A 24533-nucleotide genomic window follows, 5' to 3' on the forward strand; every position below is an offset into this window, starting at 1 on the left:
CAGGCGACGAGGAGAGGGCAGCGGCAGCCGGCGGTAGGCCCATGGGGGCGGGAGTGGAGGAGGCCGCGCCTCGACGCTGTCCGCATCTCCGCCGGTGAGAGGAGAGAGGAAAGGGGAGAGATGTGAAGATATGTGAGATGGGGAGAGAGGAGGAAGAAGAGGTGGGGATTGAGATGAGAAGAGTGAGTGAGAGAGAGCTGACATGTGGGACCCACTTGGGGCCCACCAGTTTTTTTTAACTTACATGTGGGCCCATGGTTTTTTATTATTTTCAGTGATAGAATTGCCACGTAAGCGCCACATCAAATGCCATGTAGGTGCCACGTCAGCCAAAACCACCATCAAACCGTCGAGGGACCTCATCTGCACCGATTTTAATAGTTGAGGGATCCGTTGTATCTGGTTTTTCGGTTGAAGAAGGATGAAAATCGGGATTTGTTGACAAGTTAAAGGGACTTCAGATAAGCTTATTCCACTCATAAATAGGCAACAAAAAGGCCTTGTGTTTGGTGGACCGGGATCCTCGCGAGGTGGAATTTGTGAGTAAATAGGCCCTACCAGAATCGGGCCAAAAGTTCGCGCAAGTAGGCCCACAACTGCGCCTCATTTCGGCCGAAAGTCCACGTAAATTTGTAATAAAAGAGAGCGTAATACGTGTGGAAATAAAAATTAGAGTAACTTTCACTGACCTAAACAAACTATCATAAAACTATATATTTAACTCAGTGTATCAAAAAAGATAAAGTTAATATCAAATTTATCATATAGCTACATGTTTAAGACAGAGTGTCACAAACTTATATAGGAGTATTTAGCAACAAAACTATCACAAAACTGTAATGTTTATATCTCCAACATAACAATGGTTCTAGGAATTTAAACTCTAAAATTACATGTAATTTCATGATAAATGCAATACTAGTAAGTATGTAGTTTTGTAATAAATTTATTGCTAAACCAACCCTGTTAGTGATACTGATACAATGCATGAAATTTACTTCAAATATTAACAAGTGGCTTCTGTAATTAAAAGTTAACGTGGGCCGTGTTACGGCTAGGTTAAGCCCACTCGCTGTGGACTCGTCGTCTTCCTCCCGCCGCCGCCGCCTAGGGTTTCGCGCTGAGAGCCATGGACGCGGCGGCGCCGCCGCCGCGGGGGCAGGAGGGGCAAGGAGATCGCAGCGGCGGCGATGAGGGCGGGAGATACGGGGTGCTCCTCTACTACAAGTACGCCGAGGTGCCCGACGCCGCGGCGCTCGCCGCCTTCTACGAGTCCCACTGCCGCGCTCTCGCCCTCGTCGGCCGCGTCCGCGTCGGCCCCGACGGCGTCAACGCCACAGTGAGCATCCTCCTTCTCTCGCTCTAGCCATTTTGGGGGTCGCTCCTCGCTGACCTCGCTGGATTCTGGATTTGTGGTGTCTGCTAGCTCGGGGGGAGGATGGCGGCGCTGGAGAAGCACGTCGCCGAGATGAGCTCCAACGCCTTGTTCGACGGCACCGACTTCAAGCTGGCCTCCTGCGACGACCCCGTCGACGAGCGGGTCGCCAGGGAGTGCGGCTTCACCTCGCTCTCCGTTCGGCTCGTCAAGGTGTTTCTCCTCTTACCATTCAGGAATTCGATGCAACCTCGTAGCTGTCCCAATTACATTTACATTTTGAGTTGTTTCTTGCAATTGGCAGGAGCTGGTAACGCTTTGTGCAAACCCGTCGTTGGCAACCCCGCAGATTACATGCGCCGGGAGGCATTTGTCGGCTGCGGAGTTCCATTCGGTACTCCAAAGTGTTGGTCAGTGGATTCTGAGACTGATGTTTGCCCCATATTGCGATTCTCTGGATTAAAATTGAGTACTGAATGTTTAAGGTGGGGTTTTGTTATAGCAGGAGCTACTTCGGACTCTGAAGCAACCGTGGAGAAGAGTGAAGTGGTTGTCTTGGATGCGCGAAATGTCTACGAGACACGGATTGGCAAGTTCCGTGTACCGAACGTGGAGACGCTGGATCCAGAAATCAGGCAGTACAGTGACCTGCCGTTGTGGATAGATGAGCATGCTGAGAAGCTCCGCGGCAAATCAATTATGATGTATATATGACTGGATCTTACAAATTAACTATTGAACAACCTGCTGTTGTGGATAGACTTTGGCATCTCTGAAGTGATCAACCTAACTACTGATTTTGTATTTTTCAGGTACTGCACTGGAGGTATACGGTGTGAGATGGCATCGGCATATATCCGCTCGAAAGGTGAAGGCTTTGAGAACGTATTTCAGGTATTGCAACCCTTTTGAATTGGTAATTTGACACTTCGAGAAATAGTGTTGAAGATGTTGTGGTAGTGTGCATTGCTTCATTGCTTGGGGCCAACTGATCATTCATTTCTTGTTATGCTCGCGTTAGCTATATGGTGGCATTCAGAGATATCTGGAGCGATTCCCAGATGGTGGCTATTTTGAAGGGAAGAATTTTGTATTTGACCATAGGTACAACTATATCTGTACTGTTAACATGTAGTTTCACTCAATTCCTTAGTGGAATTGTTGTCCTGAAGATTTCTTAGATTCTATACTGCTAACTTGTTTTGATGTGAATAATCAGGATTTCAGTGGGAAGCCTAAAAGAGAACATACTTGGAACTTGTTTGCTATGTGGTTCTTCTTTCGATGACTACTCGCCCCGTTGTCGTTGCAGCCATTGTAGAATGCTGGTGCTAGTGTGCTCCACATGTCAGGTTGATAGGATCCTATACCTGTTATTGCTTTCCTTTTAAGTAACTTTTAATGATTGGCATCTTAACTTCTGCTATTGAAATATGTGCTTCCATGCCACAAGATTTGCCTACTAAATTTCTTTCTTCTCCAGGATTCCACTAAGGATTATGTTTGCGAGTTGTGCCAAAAGAACGGAAAGCAATGCTGCCAAACGTCACCAAGGCAAGGTTGCAAAACAGAGTCAGAGCTAATAGATTCTTCTGACTTTGGAATACCAATGATTATTAATCAAAGTGCAACTTCAACCATTCCCAGGAGTAATGGTAAGGTCTGTATCAGTTTGCTTTTGTACTCTCCCAGCTATATACTATCCACAGCAAGTCTCTCCATGTTGATACGTGCACTCCATGTTGATACGTGCATATTGAGCAAAGATTCAGTAACTTATTCCATTTTGTTTAAACCTGTGTATTTGTTTGAAAGAACATGCACATGTGTTGTTCCATTCATTTCAGTCTTCAAGTCAGCTATATCTACTTGCATTTCTTGATGCTGGGCGTCCTCTGATGTGTGGAAATGCTGTACAGGTAGTGAGCAGCTGAAGAAGCTAAAGATCCTCTGCTTGCATGGTTTCCGTCAGAATGCATCAAATTTTAAGGGAAGAACATCAGCACTTGCCAAGAAGCTAAAGCACATTGCCGATCTTGTCTTTATAGATGCTCCACATGAGCTTTCGTTTGTGTACAAACCAAATCCAGATCACTGCTCTGGCAGATCTTCACTGCCATCTGGCACACCAAAGAGAAAATACGCATGGCTAGTTGCTCCAAACTCAATTTTTTACGCTGAGCATGACTGGAAGATTGCAGATGCACCATTCGACCCTCTTCAGTATCAGCAACAAACTGATGGATTCGAGGAATCATACGCATACCTTGAACATGCTATCTCTCAGATGGGGAACATTGACGGCATTCTTGGTTTCTCCCAGGGCGCAGCAATGGCAGCCTTGTTCTGCAGACAGCAGCAGAAGACTTGTGGCTCCCTCAAATTCAGGTTTGGGATATTCTGCTCTGGTTATCCAGCACCGATCATAAGTGATTTTGACGGTGAGCCAATTAAGCTCCCCTCGCTTCATTGCTTTGGCAACTCTGAAGATCATGACAGGCAGATAGCAAACAGGGCAAGCACCGAACTCGCGAATCGATTTGATAAGAGTTGTCGCTCTGTTATTGAGCATGATATGGGCCATATAATTCCTACTCGGCCGCCCTTTATTGATAAAATAAAAGAGTTTCTGTCCAATTTTATTTGAAATGTTTGGAAATAAGGCAATATGCTTTGTTGTAAGTTAACTTATGACCCCTCTTTTGATGCATATCATCTGTTGAGTTGTTCTATGCTCATGCTGACTGTATGGTTTGCAGCCACCTTCCACTACTTTGAACCCCTATTGATTTATGATATATGCAATTTATGCATGCACTCCTTTTGTTATAATTAAGAATAATTTTAGCTGGGCTATGGTAGTATAAAATTAAATTCTCAACATTCAAAACTAGCTTCAAATTATATAAACTAAACCTTAAATAATACCATTTTGCAATTAACAATCCAGGGTACATAATTACAGCCTCTCTCAGTCTCTCACTGACAAATACGTCTCACTAACTGAAGTACGTGTAAATTGAGCCCAAAGATTCGTGTGAATTTGGTCCAGAAGTATGTATAAATTCAGCCATAACTATCTGTGACTTTGGCCCGTAAACATTTGCGAATTGGGCCAAACTACGTGCGAATTCAGCCTGATAGCGTTTCTCAATTCCGTATTTGTACCAACTTGGCATTTCACGAGTTTTAAAAAGTGCAATAGGGCCTGTTCGGCAAGCTGCGCCGTGTGCGTGTGGCGTGCCGGGTGCACCGCAGCCGCAAAATAGGCAACCGAACAGGTCCATAGAGAGAATATCTGTTCTTTTCTCCAACAAGAGTTGGATGAAGATTAAAATTTTCGTGACACACTTTTCAAACTGTTAAACGGTGTGTTTCGCGTGAAAATTTTTTATATGAAAGTTGCTCTAAAATATCATATTAATCTATTTTTCAAGTTTGTAATAATTAAAACTCAATCAATCATATGTTAATACCATCTCGTTTTGCGTAAAAAACTTAATCTTCATCTTTATCTTCATTTTCATGAAAAAAGTACACCACCTAAATCTCTTCTCTAACGGAATTCAGAGTAAAAGGATCCAATTTTTTTTAAAAGATATATCCAATATCTTGCTAAAACAAGTGGAAAACATGTGAATTGGACCAAAATTGCTTGCAAATTCAGCCCAAAAGTACGCGTTAATTCGGCCCAAAGCATGAGCCAGATCAATTTATAATGGGCCAGAATAGAAGCCGATACATACGGATACGGGTCAAATAGTTGTCTTAATAATAACAAGAAAAAAAAACCAGCATAGCAAAGCAAGGGTTTAGGGCGGCGGCGGCGGATTCCGCGGCGGCCATGGCGACGGCGGTGCGGCTCCTGCGAAGGAGCCTGCGAGGGGGCGAGGTACTCACTCCACCCCTCCCAATCGAATTCTACTTCCTCTCAACTTTTTTTTGTTGTTGCTGGGGGATTTCGTCTGGGCTGCTCCCCCAGTTTATATCGATTTTTCTTTTACTTGTTCTTGCTGTGATTTAGGTTTTTTTTTTCCATTCTAGGGTTTTGGAGTGGCGCCTCCTTTACGCGACGATTTATTTTTTGTGCGAGCTTTTCTTGACTATTTATGCGTGTGTTTGTGTGTGTTTTGTGCGAGCTTTTCTTGACTCAGTGCGGTTGATGCTTTTTTTTTTTTTAAAAAAAGAAAAACTTTGGCGCGAGCTTCTCTTGACCCTGTGCGGGTGGTTGAGGAAGCATCAGCTTAAAGATGCAGTCTCGGAGCTCAGTTCGTTCGATTTCATCCTTGATCTTCTTTTCTTCGCTATGGCCTTCTGTCCGAATTGGATTGGGAGTAGCTCACCTAGTGCTGGAGTCTGGGTAGGTGATGTAATTTCAGTTTGTTAGTGTGGGTTTGTAGTACTCTTTATTTCAATGGAATTGTTCAAAATGTTATGCTTGCTATTGCATTCTCGATTATTAGCTAGTAAGATAGATGCCTAGATGTACATGTAGCTTGATTGGTGTTGACTTCTTTTCAGACTTTTGATGATTGGTAAGTAGGAGTAATGGTATTGTCCTAGAGATGATAAATATTGAGGTGCTTGCTTTAGGCTTCAGTTGAGTGAGTTGTTGGTGCGAGATCCACTGTACCATGTCAAATTGTCAAAAATGCTTCGAGATTTGGTAATTGGTGAACTTTAGATGGATTGCATGTCTCATCCACCCCTTGTCAGTAAGTAGTGGCATTGGCAGCTGAATTAAAAAGACAACAAAATACTTTGATTTGATATCATTGATTAGTTCGTAGGCATGAACAAAATAATTATGTTTTTTTGTACAACGTTCAAATGTGTTTTATGCTTTGTCGGAATTTTGAACGCAGGCAGCACCTCGGTTCTTATCCGCTTCTCAAAATTTGGTACGACTAGTTGCAAACAACACCAGATCAGTTGATGTTGGCCAACCAACACCCCGATCTCATCCTGAGGTACTTCCTTGTTGGTAACATAATAGCACTAGCTGATGGTGTGAAATTGCAGTCACATTATAATTTATAATTTCTCTTTTTATGGCCTTCTGATTTTCCAGTGATGGTATTCAAACATTTGCTAGCCTATTTGGTTTCTGGCTAACTTCAGGATACAAAAATTAAAAGTACCGCTGTAACAATGTTAAGTAACTCCTGGGCCAATGGGGATAGGGAAATATGTGAAACCCCAATTGCAACAATGAACCAAAGCAGTGATCTAAGAAACTTTTGCAAGATCAATGTTTTGGGTGGCATGGCTAAGCAAACTGAACCTGCCTATTTGCCAATTCGGTGTCTTTTCTGATATGTGGGTGATACAATTCATTGGGCAGGCTTATTACCTATGAGAGTGCTCAAATTACGAAAATTTGATTTTTCGTAAGAGAGTTTCTTTATAATCACTATGCACAATAATATAGAATATGTGCAATTTTTATTTTCAGTCAGATAAAGCTTGGCCTTGATTATAGATCTTAGCCAATAAGTTCTATTTACTGAGAAATTAAAGTTGTGGGAATTTGTCCTTTTGGATTATAATTCTATAGATGCTTATAAGCTGGGTTAACCTATTCAAGTTTTGCAATTCTTTAGTAAGCCTCAATAAACTGCCTAGAAGCAAGTCTTAATAGGCAAAACAAGGCTTCTACTTGTTACCTTCCCAGTTCCAACAAACAAAACAATATCTAATATGTTATTTTCATTACTTTTATACTTTTATTAGTGTGCTTGTAAAAGAATCAAAGATAAGTCTACTTAAGAGTTATTATTTTATAATGCTGCAACAATATGAACCAGTTATTAGCTGAAGGAGAGATTACACCAGGTATCACTAGCGATGAGTACATCTTCAGAAGAAAAAAGCTTTTGGAGGTTCTGCCAGAGAAGAGCTTGGCCATTATTGCGTCCGCAGAGCAGCAGATGATGACTGATGTAGTGCCATACTCATTCAGACAGAATGGTGATTACCTGTATATTACAGGTTGTGCACAACCTGGTGGTGTGGCAGTTTTAAGTGAGGAAACTGGTCTGTGTATGTTCATGCCAGATACAAGTAAGGAGGTAATGATGAGGTCTTATTTCCTTAGTACCATTTCTACTTAAGCTGCATAATTCTTAGAAATTGTAATATTGTGCTAGGATGTGGTCTGGCAAGGTCAGACAGCTGGAGTTGAGGCAGCTGAGAATTTCTTCAAAGCGGACAAAGCATTTCCACTTAGTGAGATGCAAAAGGTAACCTTATTTACCCCCCACCCCAAAATCCCCCATTACTTTTGAGCACTAGCTATTACCTCCTAATGACCTTCCTCTAGTGGTACTGCTTTATGACGCGCCATTGACATAACTACCATTAAAATGCAGATCCTTCCTGAAATGATTGAGCGGTCAAAAGTGGTATATCACAATGTAAAGACACTTTCGCCATCTTATAAGAACTTGGATTCCTTTCGTAGGGCATCACTCAATAATAAAGTAAAAGATATTGCATACTACACTGATGAACTGCGGTGGATCAAGTCAAAATCAGAAATTGGGTTGATGCGAGAATCAGCATCTATTGTTTCTCAGGTATTTGGTTAAACTTCTATTTTGTTCTTCTCGCATTGTTAGGAGGTGATGGCCTTACTTCATCAGTCCAGCCTTGGATAGAAAAAAAACAATAAAGTGAGTTTGATATCTCATCTAAGAGAATAGCGCTGCTGGTTGTGGAAGTTGGGTCTTGATGTCGCTACAAGATTGCTGGTACAGAACTATATAGGCACATGCTGTACTCTTAGCCAATGAGATAATTAACTGATGATTTGATATGCGTAGAGTACTAACATGTAAGGACATACAATTTGTCCATGATTGTGCATGACACCATCTTGCACTTATTCCCCTGCCCCTCTGGATAGGCATGGCCCCATTTATTCCTCACATAATATGCCCACACCATTATTTGGTATTCCAACTAGACCACCTTAAAAACAGGTGTGTTGATATATTGCATTTAGAGTTTCTAGTTCAAGCTGACAGTATGCAATACAGAAGCTGCAGAATAAGACGAAACAACTAAATTTGCAAGCGACTTACTCTCTCACTGACCCATTGTAATTGTTCTATGTGCTGACATCATATTCACTACCTGGACAGTCTCTTTTACAAACGATGTTGCTATCTAGGACCCATAGGGAGGAAAGCCAACTGGCAGCTAAGATCGAGTATGAGTGCAAAATGAGGGGTGCCCAAAGAATGGCGTAAGCATTTTGTACTTCCCTGTATAATACTGTATGGTATCACATATACTGCCGTACTAGTAGCATGATTCTATGTCCATTCACTTTGTTAATTAATAGATATTGAGTTAATATGCATGGGAAATATGAGGTCCATGCTCAGATGATTTACCTTTCCTTTTTATTGCCGTACCTTAGGTTCCATCCTGTAGTTGGTGGTGGAGCAAATGGCAGTGTAATACACTACTCAAGAAATGACGGAAGGGTAAACAGACTTTTCTCTTGTCGCACATGTCAGAGCTATCTTTCTTGTGAAGTTATTTTTAGCTATTTGACAGGTCAAAGCAGGTGAACTACTGCTCATGGATGTTGGCTGTGAGTATCATGGCTACCTTAGCGACCTGACTCGAACATGGCCACCCTGTGGCAGGTTTTCACCTGCTCAGGTAAATGCTAGATCTGTATACAAGTTAAGAAGTTTTATTTTTGTTACTTCTTCTAACTCCGAGTCCTCACCTTGACCACAGGAAGAACTATACAGCCTGATACTGGAGACAAATAAGGAATGCATAAAGCTTTGTAAACCAGGCGCAAGCATTAACGAGATACATAATCATTCGGTATTATCAACATTACTCATTGTAGATACAAATTTTTATTTCACAAAAACTCAAAAGATCCAAATCTCAAATCTTCCATTTGCAGGTCAAGATGTTGATAAAGGGTTTCCAAGAACTTGGAATTTTAGAGAAGGGGAAATCCATCCAATACAATTATTTGAATCCAACAGCAATAGGTTCATACACTCTGTCCATTAAGATTTCTCCTTGAATGCAAGGGATTGGGCCCTGGGGACCAACTTAACTCTGTCTTGCTGTCTCCCAGGTCACTCGTTAGGAATGGATATTCATGATTCCGTCAAGCTTAGCAAGGACAAACCCTTGGAGCCAGGAGTTGTGAGTAGATGATTCATTCATTTCTGTCTAGTTATTTAATTATTTTTAAGCTTCTTAATGATCGTTGTATGCATGCATCTGGATAAAACACCCAACTAACCTCCAACAACAATTTTCATAAGAACTGTATTTTACCAAATATATTTCATGGCTTAAATAAACCAAGCCATCAACTTTTCACATCAGCTCAATCTCAAATGCTGACATGAGATCCTGTATGCGCGCAGATAATAACGATCGAGCCCGGGGTTTACATCCCACCGGTGCCAATACTGAAAGAGAACGCCCCAGATAGGTACCGGGGCATCGGAATTAGGATCGAGGACGAGGTCCTCATCACCGAGTCTGGTCACGAGGTACTCTCTTCCCTCCAATCATCTATAGTACAGCTTGGACCTTGGATTGGTAAATGCTGCTGTCAGGTATTGAAATTGAAAGATCATCATCCTGGGGTTGGCCTTGCAGGTCCTGACGGCGTCGGTGCCGAAGGAGATCTCTCACATAACCACCCTTATGAACATGGGTAGTAACTCCATGATGGATGCCCATGAGCTGAGGGCTGCCTGCAGTTGAGAAGTTCAGACAATGCTGTCCTGATGCATCATCCCTCTTCCCTCCAGCGATCTTCGCATCCAAATTCCAATTGACATTCATTCTTCGTTAAAGCTGAGAGATGAATCGGGATTATGAAGGCTCAAGTGGGGTTATGGTTTTTGAGAAACCCGAACCACCCTGATCGTCTCAGGGCTGTACGGGTTTTTCGCTGGTTTTCACGAGAAAAACCAGCTGTTTTCAGTGTTTGCAATTTTTTTTAGCTTTGTTAAGGACTGAAATTTGTAACATACTACCTCAGATTATGTACAAATTCAGATGGTGACAGAAACAAAAGCACGAAATTAGGGTCACAAGAAGCCCCTGAAAGAACATGTGAAAATTCAGACGACAGTAATCAAAGTTTCTGAAATCAGTTGCTTTCCTTTTTCTTAAAAAAGAAAAAAACTAGAACAGCCATGGTCACTCTCCTTCAAAGCAATGAGTTAATTAGCAAGAGACCAGAAGCTAGGCACCGTTGAGATGAAGGCAATCAAAATCAAATTAATTAGTGCAGGTTTGCCTGGACCTTTGCACGGTTAACCATCATCATCTGATGCAGTTAATATGTCATCAAGTTGTGAGAGATGGCAGTTGAAGAACAGCAAGGCAAGCCATGAATGTGGCTGAACTGCACTGCAGCAATATTTGGTTAGGTTTTGCTGCGCCATGAAACAGCAGGTGATGGCAGCGCCACGTTGGCGATTTTATTATTGAGCATGGCTCTGCATTTATGCCCTAATTTTCGCACGCAGAAACCGCGTTTCTGTCCCAACAAACGCCATGCACGGATATGCGAGCACCTTCACCTGCATCTACATCACTACATGCTCCTGTGTATCCATGTGAGCTAAACCATGGGTCTTAATACCATACACCGTTCGCTCCTAACGAATCTATAATAGAATACAAGTTACCGAGTACTCTGATTAAAAAATATATGTTTGTAATAATATATTAGTACGTAGAAATATGTGAATCCTAGTGTACTACAGATGCACCATGAAAATTTGTGCAAATCTCCCATGAAAGGGTCTTCCACGATGTTATGCACCTTCGGGCCATCTCGATCGTCTATTGAGTGCACGGACGACAGAGGATGACGAGGAAGGTTCATGTAGCTAGGTTTAGAAAATTCCACCCATCCCCCCTTGATTTTTTTTTCAATTTTTTTATTGAATTTAACTATAATTATATAGATTTGACAAAAATATGTACACATTTCAAATTATTTCAGATCGAAATATTTCAAAATTTCAGTTTATCAATTCCCCCGATAGAAAGGGCGATCATAAATTTTTAACCATTGCCTTCAGCTGCCGGCACGAAACCATTTGGGGTGGGGGTTTCCGCCGCCTCACGGTTTGACGGTTACCGCGGTAAGCACGTGGTTATCATGAAAACCGTGCTATCACGAGTTATACCATGGTTTCAAAGATTTAGAAGGTTGATAACCATGTAATAACTGTATGATTTTGTAAATTCCTGCCGGTCATCGGTGGCCACAGATGCAGGAACAGCATAAGCAAAGTACTACCAACATGGTCCATGGACGGTTGGGGTAGTCAACGTATATGCATGATTACTGGTTGAAACGCAGCAAGATGTTCATCAATCCCTGCTTCACTGCCACAGTAAAGAAGGCATTTACACTACCAGGTATCGTTTGCTATCTCTCTCTTCTTGCATTTGTGAATTTGTTATGCCTGCTTCTTGCTGCAGCATCAGAATTCACAGATGCATGGATGCATTGGATTTATTCCTCTGATATCTTCTCTGCTGCACCTTGCATTAGGATAAGGGTTATGCCATGGTCCTAGAGGCACCTTCAAGATTTTTTTTCTTTTACTATGGCTGTGTTTAGTTCACACCAAAATTAGAAATTTGGTTGAAATTAGAACGATGTGACGGAAAAGTTGAAAGTTTGTGTGCGTAGGAAAGTTTCGATGTGATAGAAAAGTTGGAAGTTCGAAGAATTATTTTGGAACTAAACACGGCATATATAACATATCTATATATAATACCCTATTTTTAACGGCAACTAGATACCCAGTTTAGCTGTGTGCCATACAACAGAAGTCAGTAATATAAATCATTTCTATAATCTGGAATAAACTAGCTATCCAGGTAGCTATATATGATTGTAACCACCGTAAAAAGAGGCTGCACCAAACGCCCAATAAATCACTTAATAAGGTGTTCAAAGTGCTTAGGACACGCTTTGACTCGTTTGAAATGCAGAAATTTTATATGAAACGCAAACCTAGAAATATTTTTGGCATTTTCAGACCGACATGTTTCCTTTGGCTGTGTTTAGATCCAAACTTTTAACTTTTTCCATCACATCAACCTGTCATACACACACAACTTTTAAGTTACATCGTACCAAAATCCAAACTTCCAACTTTGGAAGAAACTAAACACAGCCTTTGGAGCAAAGAAGAGGAGGAGAAATGATTCAACCCAACCCAATCCATCAATGCCCTTGGTTGGTTTGAGAGGAGACGGTTGGAACAGCGGCTGCTGAGACTGAAGCACCAGGGGAAGCAGCAGTAGCACTCACTTAATTATGAGCCATTTTGTGAGACTGATGAGCATGCCAAAGTCTTCATCCAACCGTCCCTTGCATCATCATCTCTTTGTCCTGTCCGTTTGATCGATCTGCGCCAACGCAGGTTTCTGGAGGGATGCAAGATATGCAGTGGAAGTGACATGATCTAGCATAGTAGTCCTTAAAAAAAAAACTACTATTGGATATAATATTTTTTAGTACAACGAATCTGGACATATACTAGGAAACTTCTAATCCAATTATTTTAGACAGGAGGAGTACTCCCTCCTTTCTATTTTAGGTGTAGTTTGTGGATTTCCGTATCTAACATTTGACCGTCTGTTTTATTTTGAAATTTATGATTTTTTTTTAAAAATTAAGTCACGCATAACCCTCCTTTCTATTTTAGGTGTAGTTTGTGGATTTCCGTATCTAACATTTGACCGTCTGTTTTATTTTGAAATTTATGATTTTTTTTTTAAAAATTAAGTTACGCATAAAGTATTATCCATGTTTTATCATCTAATAAAAAACTAATCATGAAAAAATTTCAAATAAAATAAACGGCCAAACATTAAACACGGAAAAACACATCTATAATTTATAAAATGGGACGGAGGGAGTAGACAACTGTGTGTCGGCCCTCGTTACACTCTCCCAACCAGCAACTGATCAGAAATTAATCAAAGACATTGGTTTGGAGTTTCGTTGCTTAACACATGCGCGTTAATTAGATTGGACTGCACACGTCTGCACGGTGGATCTTAATTACTTACACCTTCCATCCTAAAATAAGTTAATTGCCAGTAACACTAACACCTAACATACCATTGGTCCCTACTCCGAAACCATAAATCAAGTTCTACTCTCCTATTAATAACGGCATTACAGTTTCGTTTACATATGTTTAGAACATATAGTGCATATGTTTTATTACTATATTTTCTAATATATAATTGCAAAATATATCTATAAGATATTGTTTTTATGACAAATGATTTACTAATTCTATTTTCACACATCAAATCTTTTTATTTTACATCTCAAATGATTTCACATTTTGAGGTTTGACTATTGGAGAACAGCATACCATATGTTCTTTCTATGACCTAATCGAATGTGTTAGGTCTATTTTCGCACATGTTTGGTCACCTCTAGCACTCTGTCGAAGCATGAGATAGCATCTGGCTAATCACATCTACACAGCGAAAGTATTCTTTTAAGTTTATATGTTGTCTAGAGTCTTGACTATAAATATTTTAATTGTGCAATCTAAATTAGATATATTTTTACACATATCCGATCTATCGCCCGTGGGTTTTTTATTTTCCGTATTTCATAACTAAGCTCACATGAAAGCTTGCAAGTCTAATAACACGTGTTTAATTGATGTTACTATATATCATGCTGATAAATAAAAAAATATTACTAAAAAAACAGGCAGATAAAACCCTTAAAAGAATTCATTGTAATCAAGCATGCCGTATGTACTCTTTCCAAATTTGAGTTTACGTAAAATAGTCAAGCGATCAAGATTCTATACTTTGATTGAAAAGTATAGTCTAATTATTAAGTTGTATACTACTACTCCTACTCCAAGTACGTATATGCCAACTTCCAACCACATTGAAACATTTCATTTCTCCTTTATATATATTCCTAAAAAAACAAAAAAAACTCATCTCACATTCAATATAGTGAGCTAAGAAACAACTAGCTAGAGTGAGTGAGTGAGTGAGTGGTTTTCTTGATGAGCCACAACCCCTATATAACCTCACTCCCCCTCACCCCTCTCCTCAAACCATCCAACCTCACACAGTTCACACAACCACAAGCTTCAAAGCTCCCTACTACTTCTCCTCCTCCTTCTTCTCCGGCGCCGGCGACGATGACGCTGACGATCCCGGACGACGTGCGGGCGAAGGCGGAGGTGTACGTCGGCGACGAGGCCGGGCAGGAGAAGACGCGGCTGCTGCTGGAGGAGACGGGGCTCCCCAGCGGCCTCCTCCCTCTCCGCGACATCATCGAGTGCGGCTACGTGGAGGAGACCGGGTTCGTGTGGCTGAAGCAGCGGCGGAAGGTGGACCACTTCTTCGCCAAGGCCGGCCGCCACGTCAGCTACGCCGCCGAGGTCTCCGCCGTCGCCGAGAAGGGCCGCCTCCGCAAGATCACCGGCGTCAAGGCCAAGGAGCTCCTCATCTGGGTCACCCTCCACGAGATCGCCGTCGACGACCCCCCCACCGGCAAGCTCACCTGCAAGGCCATCGGCGGCCTCTCCCGCAGCTTCCCCGTCGACGCCTTCGAGGCCCCCCCGCCGCCGCCCAAGAACCCCTCCCCCGCCGCCGGCGACACCACCAAGGTCGATGAGGAGAAGAAGAAGGAGGAGGAGGTCGCCGGCGACGCCGCCGCCGCCGCCATTGACGAGATCGAGGGGAAGATGAAGGAGATGAACAGCAAGGAGGTGCAGGTGCAGGCCGAGGGAGTGGCAGCCAAGAACTGAAGAAGATCGATCGATCGATATACACAGATCATCATACATCTCATCATCATCATCAGCAGCAGAAGCAGCAGCACGAGATCTCACTATCATATGGAGATTCAGATGAGCTAGTAGCTGAGATGATGAGTTATTATTAATTAATCGTTTTATTTGGTTCTGAATAATCTGCATCTGCATGCATGCACTGCTTTAAATTAATTATTATTAAGTTGTTACTACTTCTTTTCTTGCTGCTGTTAAACAGAGAGAAAATGATATATATATATGGAGAGATCGACGACATGTATTATTATTGCTATCATCATCTGATGAGATTATAATATGAGCAATGGAAATATTATTTATTTAATTATGTTTTTTTCTTCTTCCCTGTGGCTTAATTAATTGCTTCAATTGATCATATAATTAAAGGAGGGGAATTAATGCTGTCAGCTACCACTGGGCAGTACACGTCCTGTCTGCTTTCATTTACTGGAGATGAAAGCAGATGCAAGTGAAAATAAGTTGGAATAGTAATTGTCAGCCCAATTAATCTTCTTGCTTCCATACATCTCTTTCTAAGGTTGTGTTTAGTTCCTTCCACGGTTGACCGTGGAAGTTTGGGTTGAAATTGGTACGATGTGACTGAAAAATTATGTGTATGATAGATTGATGCGATGAAAAAAGTTAAAAGTTCGGATCCAAAGTTTGGATCTAAACACAGCCTAACTGTCTCTGTGGATGATGGATCTCTCTGCTTCTCTGAACTAATTTAGGTGAGAATTGAATTGCTTGTGTTCCTGACTTTCCCATCTTGTTGCCATGATATCTCTCTGGCTTGTCGATCGATCTACTGCTCATCCATGGCATCCATGGTGGATCTTAGAGTAACCGTCCCATAATACTCGCTCCGGATGTATAATACTTCATAATACTTCTTGAAATACATCTCATATCTATCATCCATGGAAGATATATTCGTATGGTGAAAAGTACATATCATATTGGACAATATTAATGTCTAACTTTAAATTCTTGGAATATGAATAATTTTTAAAATATTAGTGTTAGAAAACACTTTAATAAAATTATATTGATTTTAGCCTTTTAGTTTGTTCCAATACGTAAATGATTTATTCCGAGATAATATAAATCCCCACATATTAACTTTTGTATTAGTAGTTTATTTTCTCACCTATTAACTTTTATACTAGTGACAGTGTACTCGATCACACTTCTAGTTTATTCTGTCAATTATCATCTTTCATACAATAACATCCTTTTATTAATTCATTAGTTTTATATAAAAATAATAATCCCTTATATTTATAGGCCGGAGCGACTATATATAGATCTACCTATATGTGCTACTGCTACAACACACAATGGTAACCAGTTCTACAGACTGTCCAGTAGAAGTACTTGCCAAAGTGTACATATTATAGTAGTACTATTGTAGTAGTACTCAGTAGTCAGTAGTAGTAGTCATCAGTATCAGTAGGGAGAGTTGTTATACCAGAAATCCACTTTAATGGCTACGGTTTTGGTCTGTTAATTTGGAATAGGGGGAGGAAGGTCATGAACAGGTTTGGAGTTTATACCTCACATGCCATTCTGACAAGCTGGAGTAGTACAATATTTAGTTCAGTGATGTACTCGTATGTACCAAAGCTTTTTTATGCTCGAGGAGGTACCTGAAGATCATCACACATGCATCCCTACAGTGCCAATTTATGAAACCTCTCCATGGGAGCGACTTCCCGTGGGAGCGAATTTTCTAAGATTATTTAATGGCATTGTGCTTTCAATGGTAGGCGACGTACCCGTCGACAACAAGACGTCTGTGGTGACTTCGTCAATCTCAAAGATTTGCCGGCCCAGTTTTCGAAGATACTCATATGGGTAGGGTTTGTGTGCGTGCATTTACAGGGGTGAGTGTGCGTGCATTGTGAATGTCTACGTTGTACTGTGTAATTAAAAAAATTATGAAACCTCTCGATAAATTTCATGTTTCTTTTATCTACTTCGTTAGATTATTATCGCGGATATTTTTTCCCACGTATCTAAAAGTATATTCTCTCGAAAACTTTCTTATAATATATTGATTGGATTGGTATCTTTTTCTATGTTAAGTTCTTAATCAAAATATTTAATTTTATATCGACAATTACTTGGATAATTCACAACAATAATCCAGTCATTCTAACTGTGTCAAACTGGGCCTTAGCACTAGGAGTAAAAGGGCTATTTTTGTGTGATGCTAATTCATACCCTAGCAATTATTAATTTGTTAGTTTCAAATAGTAATTGGTAGCCATTTGGATTGTAACCAATTTTCACCAAATCTACAGAGTTAATGTCAATCTATCCAACCAAAAATTTAGTTGTGTCAAAACTTGTTGAAGATTTGATACTACCAAAATTTTTGTTAGGGCTTCAAACCAAAATGATCCTAACAATATATATGTGCTTAATGGTATCCATATAGTATCATTATACTTGCATATTAAAACATTTTTATATGATGTTAATTTTATAGCTATTAATCATATATATTATGGAAGATATCACTGGTCAAAGTGTGAAGACAGTATAAAAAGTTAAGAAGTTAATACGCCTAACCAAGAGATTAGTTAAGCACAACCGAACTAAGGCACTCCTTAAGAGAGCTCTTCATTCAAAATATTCAGCTTCTCAAACAACACAGATTCTCACTCAGATTATCAGAATCCGAATACAAAAGAAGCCATAAGCTTGTAGAACTACTCATTCCAGATTCTCATCAGCCGCTCCTCAGAACATCATGCTCCCCCCAATAATGCAAAGTATGTGCATGCATGCTTGGATATGATCTTCAAATCATAGTTCCAAACAAATAATAAAACCAACCTCTGCTTAACTGCAACCAGTCAAGAGGGTGTCGGCCCAATGGGCTGGAAAAAATCACGGCCCTACACAACACATGTTGTGGTTAGCTAGCCCAGCCCAGGCAGAATTACATGCTCTTGGGAGGCGGCAGGATCCAGGAGTCGCCGTAGACGAAGTGTGATCCGGTGAAGGGCTTGGCCTGGATGTCGCTCAGCACCAGCGACCACCCGATCCTCTTGCTAGGCAGCGCCCCGGGCCCACTGCACTTGTACTCTCCGTAGTATATCCCGCTACTGCAGCAAGTAATAAAAATTATTATCAAATTAGACGGGCATTAGTGTCATACTCCCCTCATCCTAAAATGTAAATATTTTTAAGGTTGACACTGGTATTAATTAAGAAAGTATATGAGAATGATTGAAGTGTGTAATCGGTTGAAAATAGAAAGTAGGTAAAAGGGAATGGTTGTGATTGGTTGAGATAAGCAGGTAGGTGGAGAAATAACTTCATTTCGGGACAAGGTACTATGCTAGAAATAACTACATTTTAGAACGGAGGTAGTATTCATCACCGATAGTCCAATCATCTTTTGAGGTACGATTGATAAACCATGAAAAAAATTAAATAAATATATTTGGGTAAAACCGTTATGTAAAACAATTGATTTTGATTTTAGATAATTGATTACGTTTAAATCAATTTTTTTGGAAATTTTTTTATGATTAAACAACTCCAATAAAATCGAGTTTTGAAATCAAATTTTGGCTATGGCTGATAAACTAAGAGTGCCTGATAACTTCACGCGTGGATACATACAACTAGCATACATGGACCTTGATCGGCAGAGCACTTGCCTACTAATTAACTCTTCTTTTTTAACTAAAAAGAGTTGATAGGGTAAGAGATCGATCAGAGTGAGATCAATTGTCACTTACTGCTCGGGTTTCTGGACTTCCCAGCCGTCCCAACCGATCGGCACAACCTCCTTGCCCATGGTGGTGTAGGAGTAAACCACCCGGGACGAGTCACCCCATGCCCGCCCCAGGTAGATCTGCCCAATGCCGCTGATCTTGCAGCGCAGGAAGGAGAACCCGGTGTCGATGGCCTCGGCAATGTTCTTGCTCCTCTGCTGCGCCGTCACCACCGCCACCTCCTTCGTCACCGACTCAATCGTGCAATCCTACGTGTGTGTGTATATATATATACACAATATAATATAGAGATTTTTACTCTCTCTGTTTCACATTATAAGATATTTTGGTATCTCCATCTCTCGTATAGATTTACTGGCATCCACATGAATTTGAACATATATATATATATAAAGCACGTACATAGATGCGTGCATGAATTTATTTAAAAGCTAAAACGTTTTATACTATGAAATAGAGGAAGTACACCCTTTTTTTTTTGTTAATGTTAGAATTATGTTTACTTCACGAATACCTAGTAAGGACAAGGCAAAATGATTTAGGGGCTTTATAGAATACAAGATTTTTTTTAAAAAAAACTATATAAGAATTATTAGTTTAATATTTAGAGAATTGTTACTTCCTCCGGTCATAAATATTTGCCGTACTTTTGGATTTTGGATAAGATTTGGTCATTAACTTCTAAGATTTTTACTATTAATAATTTTGTGAATCCTTAGTTTACAAAGAAAGCAAATGACATACATAGATTTGCTTCGGAAATAACCACCATCATAATATCATAAAAACTATTAGATTTTATAAACTTAATACTGAGATAAAATTGCAGATCGATCTAGATCGGCTTTAATAATGTTTGGTCAAAATCTTGTCATAAACATAAAATATTTATGCCCGCGAGATATCGATTGTACCGCGTAGAGGGACCTGCCGAAGCCGAAGATGAAGTCGACGCTGCCACGGATGAGGCAGTTCTTGAAGTAATGGAGGCCCTTGTGGTCGTACAGCGTGTCCTGCCCGCCGTCGATGGTGCAGTTGTACATCGCCACCTTGCTCCCGAACACCCGCAGCGCCACCGCCTGCCCTCCATGCGCTCCCGGCGCCGCCATCGGCGCGTTGTTCTACTCATCATCATGCATCACCGGCGACGAGGACGACGACGATGACGACGTCCTTGCGTGAGTCTAGCTCCATGGACGATTGGTCGAGAGAGAGAGAGAGGGGAATGTGTGTATGTGTTAGCTGAATTAACCTTGAAGATGATGCTGGAGGCCATGAAGTAGTCGGCCTCGACGGCGACGGTGGCGGAGAGCATGGTGCCCATGGGCTGGCCGTCCTTGCCGTGCGTCGCCGCCCTGTCGTCCCACATGATCGTCGGCGGGCTCCTCGGGTTCCCCACGAACGTGATGAACGGCTTCGTGAACGGGATCAACAGCTTCTCCCTAATTCGGTCATATATATATATATATATAGGACACTCATATGGGGCACCATGGTGCCCGGGCACCATGGTTTCAAATGCACAAAATTACTCAAATTTTTCAAATTTTTTAAATTGTGAGTATATACCTAGTTATAAGAATTCGATTCATACATATATCTATCAACAAAACAACTCAAATTTAACTTTATTTCACAATTCATGATTACATACCTAACTAATTATATGTATGGATGCTATATACCTAGAATCAAAATCTAACAAAAACAAGTTCAAATTCAGTTCAAACTTGCTTTGAACTAGTTAGTAAAGTAGTTAATGTTAATACCTAAATAATTGAAAAAGTTTCATACTCATTTGAATTGATTATATACTCAATTTCAACAATGGTGCCCGGGCACCATGGAGCACCAAACAAATTTACTATATATATATATATATATATATATATATATATATATATATATATATATATATATATATATATATATATATATATATATATATATATATATATATATATATATATATATATAATCCGCCATGATTTCATGCTCAGATTATATTGCTTTCATCTTAAAATGTATGACGCCGTTGCTTTTTCATATAACATTTGTTCATTCGTCTTATTAAAATAATTATTATGAATATATAAAAGTACATGTTAAGATTATAGCTATTTTGATGATAAAACAAGCCAGAATAAAATAAGCTATATTAAAATGAATGGTCAAAAACTTTATGTAAAAAGCTACTACCGTTATATATTTTAGGACGGATGGGATAATTTGATCGAAAAGGATTTAGTTAATTACTTGTAGGTGCCGGGCCTGATGTCGAGGATGACCCTCTTCTTGTTGTACTCCGGCACGGCCTTGATGGCCTCGGTGATGGTCCTGAACTTCCCCTTCCCGTCGCCGCTCACCACGTACCTCGCCGCGCCGGCCTCCGCTGCCGACAGCTCCGCGTCCAGCGCCTTCACCTTCCCGGCGTACTTCTGCTCGCTCAGCACGTAGTGCTGCACGTTCTGGGTCAGGAAGTCGCTGAAGCTGCCCGGCCCGCCGCCGCCGCCGCCGCCTTTACCGCCGCCGGGCCTCGCCGCCGCGGCGCCGCCGGGGTTGATGGTGAAGGATTGCTGGTTCTGCGACGAGGCTGGCCGTGATGATGCTAGGAGCACTACAAGAACCACAAGAAATGTTGCAAGAACAGGTGAATTGTTATTGCTGCTACTACTAGGACTAATAATCTCCATTTTTCAACAAGAAATTATTGATCCTCTCTCTCTCAAACAAAGTAAAAAAATAAAATTAAGAGAGAGGAATAAAGTATTATTTTTTGGGGGGGGGGTGTTATTGAATGGTGAAATGATTGGTTTGGAGATGATTTTATATGGGTGCAATTTGGATGTGGACTATATTTGGATTTGGCATTGGAATGGTTCTCCTTAATCCTTCCTTGTAGGCCACTGCCTGCACAATGTGCACATATCTTAATTGGAAAAAGTAAAAAAGTACACCAAAGGTCCCTCAACTTGTCAGCGAGATACAAAAACGTCCTCAAACCGTAAAACCAGATATACGAGGTCCCTTAACTATACAAAACCGGTCACTCGAGATCCCTCAGCGGTTTTCGTCCCGGTTTTATCCTACGTGGCGCTTTGACCACGGTCGTCGGTGGCTGAGTCAGTGTGGGACCCATGTGGGCCCCACGTGTCAGCCTCTTCTTCTCCTCTCCTCTTCACCTCTCCCTCTCTCTTCTACATGGGCGGCGGACGGCGGAGCGGCGTGCGGGTGGGCGCAGGCGGAGGGGCAGCAGCTGCACGAGCGGCGGCCGGCGGGGGAGCAGCAGGGCGCGGCCGTCACCGCGTCGTCGGCCGGATCTCCTCTCCCGCCTCGCGCCCGTTGGCCTCGTCTGGCTCTCCATCGAAGAGGATGCGGCGAGGAGGGAGTTGGCAGAGGGGCGGACGGGAGGATGCGGCGGCACTCGATCTCTCCGCGGCGGAGAGCGCGGACGGGAGGATGCGGCCGGCGGAGGCGGCGTGCGAGCGGAGCGGAGCGGAAGCGCTACGGTGGCGGCAGGCGACGCCCCACGCGGCCACCGCCACCGAACAAAAAAACAAGAAGGACGCTTCCGCCGCCGACCGCCGCTCGCCGCACTCCGGTTGCCGCGCCGCCGCTCGTCGCCGGCCACCCTCCGCCGTTCGTCGCTAGCCGCAGGCCGCCGAGCCTGAGAGCCGATGCACGTCGCTGGCCCCCAAGCCGCCGGTCGACGCCGGCAACTGTCCGCCGACCACCGTGCAAGCTAGCCAGGTGCCCAGGTCCAACCTGCATGGCACTGTTACACGAAGAAAAACGGGAAAAGAGCTTACGACGCCAACCGCAGGTCGGCGCCGACCGCCGGCCACCGCACGCCGGACGCCGCTCACCGCTGCCCACCGCTCACCGCTCTTCCGATCAGGACTTCCTGAACTCTATGGCAGTTCTTGCCGATTATATATTCTGGAAATTACATCCTGATTTTTGAAACAATTAGGCAGCAGCACATGGATATATACACATCTACTACTTAACCAAAGTAAGCAGGCAAAAACACAAGATTGGTGGAGGAACTCTGATTGAAATATTGAATTAACCAAAGTAAACGCCATAGAAGCTTCAGTATTGATGGTCCAGGTGAGATGCATTGGCATATGGTTCAACAAGATCCCAGTTTTTACTGTCGTGTGGGTCGCTAATAGGGAGAGGTCAATCGCTGAGCCCGACGTTAACACAGCTCAAAAAATCACAAGAGGAGGCCTAGGAGGTTGCACTCCTCGTCGGCGACGAAGAGCAGCGACGACACCGACTCGATGGCGCCGGAGCGCGTCCCGCTTCTTGCTGGCAAGCTTGGACACGACGAGCGCGGCAGACGCCATGGCGGCGGCCTCGGCGGCGCCGTTCCAGGTGAGCATCTCCACCAGCCGGTCCACCACCGCCGCCGACGTGCCGACCCGTCGGAGCGCGGCCTCGCCGAGCCGCGGGTTTGTCGCGACCGTTCCAGGTGAGTATCTCCACCAGCCGGTCCACCATCGCCGCCGACGTGCCGACCCGCCGGAGCGCGGCCTCGCCGAGCCACGGGTTCGCCGCGACGTTGACGAGGATCCCGACGCGGCCGCGGCCGCCCGTCGCGCCATCCTCCTCGCCGGCGGCCGCCCATTGCAGAGAAGTTAGAAGTGAGAGAGAGAGAGAGAGACGAGGAAGGGAGAGGAAAGGGGAAAGAGGGAGAGGAGGCTAACGTGGACACCTGACATGTGAGGCCCACGTGGGTCTCATGCTGACTCAGCTGCCACGTAGGCTAAAACCTGGGTGAAAACCACCGAGGGATCTCGAGTGATCGGTTTTGTATAGTTGAGGGACCCCGCATATCTGGTTTTACGGTTCGAGGACGTTTTTTATCCCGATGACAAATTGAGGGACCATCGGTGTACTTTTTCCATCTTAATTTTAGCATGCACCCCCAAAAATAGGCCCAATCTAATTAGTGTGGGCCGATGCATGCATGCCAGAGAAAATTATGGCCCATCATTGAATTTTTGTCAGTTAGAATAAGTTCACTTGAGTCCCTCAATTTACTGCAATACTAGATATGTATCCTCAACTCTCAAAACCAGTGCAAATAAATTCCCAAAGCGGTTTGAATCGTGGTTTCGGTTGATGTAGCGTCTAACAGCCATTGACGTGGTATTTAAAGTCAGAAAAACCAATGGAACCCACATGTCAGTGACGGTTTGGTTGAAAGTAAAAAAATTATAGTGGAACCCACGTCTCCTCCTCCTCCTTCCTCTCTGAATGTTGCTGCGTCCCCCTGTCGGTGCCGACTGTGAAGGCTGTTCCCCGCGCACCATGATGGAGCAGAGGTGGTGCGACAATAGCCCCTCATCATCTCGGGTCAGCCTCTCCCCGTCGCTGTCCCCCTTTTGTTCTGATCCCTCCATCTCCTCGCAGCCGTCCTACCACAAGGTGGTGCTACAGTCGGCACACCGTTCCTCCATGCCGCCGCCATCGCCATCGCCATCACTTTCCCCAGCTTAGGTGGCGACCTATCCTAGGCAACAGGTGCTGTCGCCGCTAATC

At 42.7% G+C, this 24533-nt stretch overlaps 4 protein-coding genes across 8 annotated transcripts; 3 read left to right on the forward strand and 1 right to left on the reverse strand.

Moving 5' to 3' along the window:
• The first annotated feature begins 1056 nt into the window (after positions 1 to 1056).
• LOC4352533 (rhodanese-like domain-containing protein 6) lies at positions 1057 to 4111 on the forward strand. Of its 2 annotated transcripts, none has more exons than XM_015762754.3 (9): positions 1057 to 1339; positions 1427 to 1588; positions 1680 to 1785; positions 1878 to 2079; positions 2188 to 2269; positions 2397 to 2479; positions 2595 to 2727; positions 2859 to 3030; positions 3295 to 4111. In XM_015762754.3, the coding sequence occupies exons 1-9, from the start codon at positions 1130 to 1132 to the stop codon at positions 4020 to 4022; spliced, it is 1878 nt and encodes a 625-aa protein (XP_015618240.1). In that variant the 5' UTR covers positions 1057 to 1129; the 3' UTR covers positions 4023 to 4111. The 2 variants fall into 2 exon arrangements, with proteins under 2 accessions (XP_015618240.1, XP_015618241.1); XM_015762755.3 differs by having other exon boundaries at positions 1881 to 2079.
• Positions 4112 to 5181: 1070 nt separating this feature from the next.
• Positions 5182 to 10526, forward strand: LOC4352534 (intermediate cleaving peptidase 55, mitochondrial). Of its 4 annotated transcripts, XM_066306377.1 has the most exons (15): positions 5182 to 5267; positions 5420 to 5461; positions 5563 to 5735; positions 6241 to 6345; positions 7183 to 7446; positions 7525 to 7617; positions 7747 to 7953; positions 8521 to 8624; positions 8802 to 8868; positions 8942 to 9049; positions 9131 to 9223; positions 9309 to 9399; positions 9489 to 9559; positions 9787 to 9915; positions 10025 to 10526. In XM_066306377.1, the coding sequence occupies exons 3-15, from the start codon at positions 5682 to 5684 to the stop codon at positions 10130 to 10132; spliced, it is 1494 nt and encodes a 497-aa protein (XP_066162474.1). In that variant the 5' UTR covers positions 5182 to 5267; positions 5420 to 5461; positions 5563 to 5681; the 3' UTR covers positions 10133 to 10526. The 4 variants fall into 4 exon arrangements, with proteins under 4 accessions (XP_066162474.1, XP_015618084.1, XP_015618085.1 ...); XM_015762598.3 differs by having other exon boundaries at positions 5420 to 5735; XM_015762599.3 differs by lacking the exons at positions 5420 to 5461; positions 5563 to 5735.
• A 3973-nt stretch (positions 10527 to 14499) lies between these two features.
• Positions 14500 to 15550, forward strand: LOC4352535 (uncharacterized). Its single transcript, XM_015763129.3, has one exon. The coding sequence runs from the start codon at positions 14590 to 14592 to the stop codon at positions 15199 to 15201; it is 612 nt and encodes a 203-aa protein (XP_015618615.2). The 5' UTR covers positions 14500 to 14589; the 3' UTR covers positions 15202 to 15550.
• A 2263-nt stretch (positions 15551 to 17813) lies between these two features.
• On the reverse strand, positions 17814 to 21796 carry LOC4352536 (putative pectinesterase 63). Its single transcript, XM_015764012.2, has 5 exons — positions 21237 to 21796; positions 20233 to 20422; positions 19895 to 20101; positions 18984 to 19228; positions 17814 to 18341 (listed from the first exon to the last, which is right to left on the reverse strand). Exons 1-5 carry the CDS (start codon positions 21671 to 21673, stop codon positions 18176 to 18178), a joined length of 1245 nt encoding a protein of 414 aa, XP_015619498.1. The 5' UTR covers positions 21674 to 21796; the 3' UTR covers positions 17814 to 18175.
• Positions 21797 to 24533: the final 2737 nt, after the last annotated feature.

The sequence above is a fragment of the Oryza sativa genome, chromosome 12 (assembly GCF_034140825.1).
Source record: "Oryza sativa Japonica Group chromosome 12, ASM3414082v1".
Classification (NCBI taxonomy): domain Eukaryota; kingdom Viridiplantae; phylum Streptophyta; class Magnoliopsida; order Poales; family Poaceae; genus Oryza; species Oryza sativa.